Source organism: Mandrillus leucophaeus, unplaced genomic scaffold (genome assembly GCF_000951045.1).
Source record: "Mandrillus leucophaeus isolate KB7577 unplaced genomic scaffold, Mleu.le_1.0 Scaffold1554, whole genome shotgun sequence".
Lineage (NCBI taxonomy): Eukaryota > Metazoa > Chordata > Mammalia > Primates > Cercopithecidae > Mandrillus > Mandrillus leucophaeus.
This window is the reverse complement of record NW_012101537.1, coordinates 90,149-96,987: the sequence shown is the minus strand read 5'-3', so window position 1 is coordinate 96,987 and position 6,839 is coordinate 90,149. Positions and strand designations below refer to the sequence as shown.

Here is a 6,839-nt window from a genome sequence, read left to right as displayed (position 1 = left end):
AATTAATTCAAGATGAATTAAAGACTTAAATGTTAGCCCTAAAACCATAAAAACCCTAGAAGAAAACCTAGGCAATACCTTTCAGGACATAGGCATGGGCAAGGACTTCATGTCTAAAACACCAAAAGCAGTGGCAACAAAAGCCAAATTGACAAATGGGATCTAGTTAAACTAAAGAGCTTCTGCACAGCAAAAGAAACTACCATCAGAGTGAACAGGCAACCTACAGAATGGGAGAAAATTTCTGCAATTTACTCATCTGACAAAGGGCTAATATCCAGAATCTACAAAGAACTCCAACAAACTTACAATAACAACAAAAAAACCCATCAAAAAGTGGACAAAGGATATGAACAGACACTTCTCAAAAGAAGACATTTATGCAGCCAGTAGACACATGAAAAAATGGTCATCATCACTAGCCATTAGAGAAATGCAAATCAAAACCGCAATGAAATACCATCTCACACCAGTGATCCTGACCTTGCAGTCCACCTGCCTCAGCCTCCCAAAGTGCTGGGATTACAGGCATGAGCCACCACACCCAGCCACAATGTATTATTTTTTATAAAGGAATTATTTTAACAGGTTTACTAAAGCATAATTTATATACTACACAATTTACTCATTGTATATATAAAATTTAGTGATTTCAGTAAATTAATAGATTTGTACAATTATCACAACAATCCAGTTTTATAACATTTCTGTCACGTTCAAAACTTCTCTATTTATAGCTAATTTCCACTGGCACTCCAAGTCTTATGCACCCAGGGATCTGCTTTTGTGTCTATAATTTAACTCTTCTGGGTATTTTAAGTAAATGAAATCATACAACATGTAATCTTTTGTGTCCAGTTTCCTTCACTTAGTTAACATTATTGAAGTTCACCAGTTTTGTAGAATGTATCATCCTTTTGTTTCCTTTCTTTTCATTCCTTTTTATTCATGTTGTCTTTTTTCATTTGTGTAAATATATAAGGTACAAGTGTAGTTTTGTTACCTGTATCGATTGCATAGTGGTGAAGTCAGTGTTTCTACAGTATCCATCACCCAAATCACAGGCATTGTACCCATTAAGTAGTGTCTCATCATCCGGAGTGCAAGGGCTGAAACTTGCCTTGGCAAAACTACCTTCATGTTCGTGGTATCTCCCCTGCCAGATAAGTCTGTTTTGCTTCCCTTTTATTGTTGAATGATATTGCTTTGCATGGATGTACTACCATTTTTTTATCCATTTACTAGTTGAAGGACATTTGGATTGTTTTCAGTTTGGGCCTGCTGTGGCTAACGCTGTTCTTGAACACATATCTTTGTGAGGACATATGTTTTTATGTGTCTTAGGTAGATTCCAAGGAGTGAAATTGATGGGTCATATGGCAAAGCATATTAAACTTTTTAGGAAATTGCCAAGTATTTGTAAAATTTCCAGGTGTTTGTAAATTATACGTTCCCACCAGTGCCACATAAGGTTTAGAAAGTCTGTTTATCTTCAAACATAATTATAATGTTGATGATACTATTAGACATAACATCTGTCAGCCCCATGCGGTGGTTCATGCCTGTAGTCCCAGCACTTTGGGAGGCCGAGGCAGGCAGTTCACGAGGTCAGGAGTTCGAGACCAGCCTGCCCAACATAGTGAAACTCTCTCTCTACTAAAAATGTAAAAATTAGCCAGACATGGTGGTGCACACCTGTAATCCCAGCTACTCAGCAGGGTCAGGCAGGAGAATCACTTGAACCCAAGGGTCGAAGGTTGTGGGGAGCCGGGATTGCACCACTGCAATTCAGCCTGGGCAACAGAGCAAGACCCCATCTCAAAAAAGAAAAATAAATAAATAAATAAATAAATAACATCTGTCTTGTTAATTTTGTATTTTCTCTTTATGTTTCAATTTTTATTTATCCAGGATCTATTTAGTGAAAGAAATGAGTTTAGAATACAACTTACCAAAAACTGAAACAAAATCTCAACTTGTTCTAATTTTAGACTCTGTTTTATTAGCATATTTAATGGAAAAAATCAGTAACAGATGCTTTTTTAAAAATAAATGTTTAGTGTGTTTTAAAATAGCACCTTATAGAGCTAGTCATTCTTTATTCTGCTTTTTTCAAAAATTTCCCTAGAAAATATATTTACCTCACAAAATAACATGTCAGCATACCTAAATGAGTTCTAAAAACAATCCTTTTTGCTTGCTTTTTTAAACTGTAATTGAGTTAATGGCTGACATTTAATACTCAATGTATGCATATTATATACGTTTTTAATACATTTATTTTTAAATATACCCATAATAAATATTTATGTATTTAAAAAGACCCAAAAACCCTGAATTAAGGATGCCCCTCAGGAATCTCTAGGCCTCCATGTGGAAACTAACTACAAATACTAACAACCTAATAGTACTATAATCTTTCCTTTCCGTACCCTGAAATCAATCTCCTACTCCATCCACCATTTCTTTATTTTTAAAAATATATGATTTTACTCCGTTTCTTCCCATGTGCATCAGGCCCACTCTGCAAAGGTTGAATCCTGGCTTGTCTGAGCCCATGTGATCCCACGGTCATTCCAATGTGTGAGAAAGTGGGTACTGGGAACACTCTAGAAACAGTTTAGTTGATCCTTATGAAGACACACAGGAAAAAGTCATATCCTTTTCCTGCCTTTGGGAGTTGTTGTGAAACAATAAGAAACCTAAAGCTGCCGCGGGGGTCCTCCTACCACCTCAGGAAAGCTGATGTGCTGTGTGTGACAGGGATGAGCTATGAAGTTCCAGGATCACTACTGATGCCCGTGGCCTCTTGAGTTGAGGAACCCTGGAGATGCCCAGCGTTGGATCTACCGGGAATGTGAGATAACGGATTAAAGGAAAGAAAAGTCCGCTAGATGGGATTTCCTGCTATTCGCAACAGAAGCATCTTCATTCAAATATTCATCCCACACATTTTAGTTCTACCTTAGAATTCCACACCACAAGTCTCATATAAAATGAGAGAAATCATTTCCTAAACTTAGGGAACAAAGCAAATTTGTTGCGACTCTGGAATCAAACAGAATAGACATAATTATCAGCTTAATATATTCCTATAGGATTTATATTCTTAGAGGATTTATACATACATGCACTACCATGTATGTACAATAACATATAACTAAAAACAAAATATGCATAAACATTTGATTTGATTGAAAATAACAGTTATCTCTGACAGTACAGAAATTATGCTCAAATGATTATTACTTTGAAGTAAACTTTTGAATTGATTATGTACTTTCAGATTTGATATATTTGATGCTGACTCTCAGATAGAACACAATGGAGAACCCTCCGTCTTCTAAATTTGCCTTTCTCTGAAATCTGTGCAAGTCCTTTGATAATACTATATTATTGAAGTCTCTGGAATGAAAAACTATATACTAATTTAAAGGTATAGATTCAGAATATTGTAGGCGGGGTTAAGAAAAAGTTCTGATGGACTTGCTGGCTGGTTTCTCATCTCATGTTTGCTGAGTTTGTTTCAGTTGTTATAGTCTGTTCTCAGTTTTTATGCACTGCCTTCTTGAATGTTAGGCTTACTTTTTTAATTGACAAGTAAAAATTGTATAGTGTATTTATGTTGTACAGCATGAAGTTTTGAAATATGCCTATAGTGTGGAATGTCTAAATCAAGCTAGTTAACATGTGCATTTACCTCACATACTTACTATGTACACATGAAAACCATTATTCTATTGGGAAATAATCTTCCCTTTTTCTTATTTCCAGTCTTTGCAGCCAAATGGACCAGATGATTTTTAACTCCAAGTTTGAGAAACATTTAATAATGTAATGTATTTGTGGCACAGGGGGAGTACAGATGCATGGGAGGCAGGAAAATTTAGTTAAAGGGAAGCACAAAAGTTGAATATGAGGCACTGCCATCAAGGCTGTGGGGCTTCAAGCCAAGAACAGGAGCTGAAGAAGCTACGAGGGAGGACATTTTCTGCAGAGTTGCTGAACCAGTAGCAACCTGGCCCTGAGAAAGTTCTTGCGGAAGAATAAGAGGTTCAAAAGAGGGACAGCCTCTCCTGCCTGGCAGGCGTGACGGTTTCTTCAGGAGGTACCAGTGTTTCTAGAAGCTATTACGGGGCTACCCCCAGTGAACCATGCTGATGGAGATGAGAACATGGAGCAAATGAAAATAGGATGTGGGAGAGGAGAAACCTGACACTCAGGGATTAGCACCCCTTCTTGGTGGGTGAGAAATTCATGAAGTCAGAAAGCTGCTCACTCCATTCCACTGTGAGAGGGCCCATCACGCTTGAGTTCTCAACTTGGCAGGTGTAAACCTCTCCACTCTGAGGAACCGTTTCCAGCAACACCAGGGTCTGGAAGGTCCAGTCTCCATTCTGGATCAGGCCTGTGGACACCACCCCAGCTTTCTCTTCCTGGCCATTCCGGAACCACCTGACTTCAATGCTGCCTGGATAGAAACCATTCACAGAGCAGACCAGGAGATTGTGGTGCTGCAGAGGCTGGGACTTTGAAGGATACACAGTCACCTTAGGTTGGACTAGGACAAAAAAAAGGTAGAGAGAATGAATCAGGAAGTTAGAGTCTCCTTGTTTGACTGTTTGCTTCTCTGTAAACCCAGATTCTGACCTTGACCAGGCCTCCAGTACAGCTGGCCATGTGACCTCACAGCATCATCAGTCTGGAATTTAATCTTGATAGTGTGGACCTATTTGATTTGAGAGATGTTATAAAAATTGTACTTGTTTCTTCATAGCTTGAAATTGGCATGCATTGTCAAAGTGTTTACAAATCTTTGAAAGTACAGCCTGTAGTAATTAAAATTGATTTCTGAGCCAGGTTGCCTGGTTCAAATCCAAGGTGTGCCTTTTACTGGTTGATCCTGGAAGAGTTTTTTGATTCTTTGGGGTCTCATCTTTCCCACCTATAATGTAGGTTAATTATACTAATTTACCTCTTGGGGTTATATGAGGATTAATTTACATAAAATATATAAAACAATGACTGAAGATAGCCATTAATTTATGAGATCAGAAGCTTCTCACTCCATTCCACTGTGAGAGGGCTCCTCACACTTGGGTGCTCCACTTGGCACCTATTTATCATCCTCTTACACCTTGAGAGAAGAATATGCTTTAAAACAATGTGGATAGATAAAGGGACAGAGTAGGGTACATGCGGAAACCGAGTATGGATTTTTAGGAATACTGCCGCCATGCACTCACACCTTAGAACACCACAGAAATGGTTCTGACCCGGGAACATGGGACAGACAGAAATGATTCACCAAATCTTTATATTCCTAGAAAATCCTGAGATTTAGGAATTAAGGAACGTCATTTTAGTTTTGAAAGTTCTTATATTTACATTTAGGTGATCAATGCATCTCCTGTGCAAAACAAGCAGAAATGATTCTCCAATTCTTTTTTTTTTTTTTTTTGAGATGGAGTCTTTCCTGTCGCCCAGGCTGGAATGCAGTGGCGCCATCTTGGCTCACTGCAACGTCCGCCTCCCGATTCAAGAGATTCTCCTGCTGCGGTCTCCGGAGTAGCTGGAACTACAGGCGCATGCCACCATGCCTGGCTAATTTTTTGTTTTTAGTAGAGATGGGATTTCACCGTGTTAGACAGGATAGTCTCCATCTCCTGACCTCGTCGTCCACCCTCCTCAGCCTCCCAAAGTGCTGGGATTACAGGCGTGAGCCACCACGCTCGGCCGATTCTCCAAATCTTTCTCCTAGAAAGGCATGAGTCCTAAAGCAGCGAGAAGGATTAAGGAAAGCCACTTTAATTTTGAAAGTTCTTATATTTACACTTAGCTAATCAATGCATCTCCCGTGCAAAACAAACATAACTATTATTAGACCTATCGTTGTAAACTGAGTTTTTTTTCAGAAGGACGTTTGGATCAAGGCAGGGTCTGGGACTCATTACTTGGGGTGCTTATGCCCAGGAAAATCCCTGACACTAGCAGACTCTCAATGATACAATTTTTTGTGAGAAGGAAGGAGAAACCTGGAGACAACAATACCACAACATGGTAGATTTAAGATTGATTGTAAATCATTAATAAAAATTTGCAATATATTTTATTAAATAAAAATGTTCAGGCCGGGTGCAGTGGTGCAAGCCTGTAATCCCAGCACTTTGGGAGGCCAAGGTCAGGAGTTTGGTCTGAGAACAGCCTGACCAACCTGGTGAAACCCCGTCTCTACTAAAAATAGAAAAATTAGTCGAGCGTGGTGGTGCCTGTCTGTAATCCCAGCTACTCAGGAGACAGAGGCAGGAGAATCACTTGAACCCAGGAGGTGGAGGTTGCAGTGAGCCGAGATCGCGCCACTGCACTCCAGCCTGGGCAACAGAGTAAGATTCTGTCTCAAAAAAAAAAACAAAAAACAAAAAACAAAACCCGAAAACAAACAAACAAACAAAAAACGTTCAAATCCTTAACATGGAAAAGAATTTTCAAAATCAACATACAAACCACAAACTGGAGAAAATACTGAATAAAATATCAAGAAAGTGTTAATAATTTTACAGTACAAAGAATCCGCAAAGTCACTGAGAAAAATGCTAAGCCCTAGAGATAATAGACAATAGATAATTGTCCATTACCTACCAAATACAATAGGGAATTCTTTTTTTTTTTTAATTTATTTATTATTATTATACTGTAAGTTGTAGGGTACATGTGCATAACGTGCAGGTTTGTTACATATGTATACTTGTGCCTTGTTGGTGTGCTGCACCCATCAACTCGTCATTTACATCAGGTATAACTCCCAATGCAGTCCCTCCCCCCTCCCCCCTCCCCATGAT

General features: G+C 38.9%; 1 protein-coding gene across 1 annotated transcript in view; it reads right to left on the bottom strand.

Moving 5' to 3' along the window:
- Positions 1–6,839, bottom strand: part of LOC105536148 (HLA class II histocompatibility antigen, DR beta 3 chain-like) — a 56,016-nt gene that overhangs the window by 31,550 nt on the left and 17,627 nt on the right. Inside the window, exon 4 of the mRNA XM_011975423.1 lies at positions 4,280–4,561. Within this exon, the coding sequence (XP_011830813.1) occupies positions 4,280–4,561 (282 nt within the window). The remainder of the gene's footprint in view (positions 1–4,279; positions 4,562–6,839) is intronic.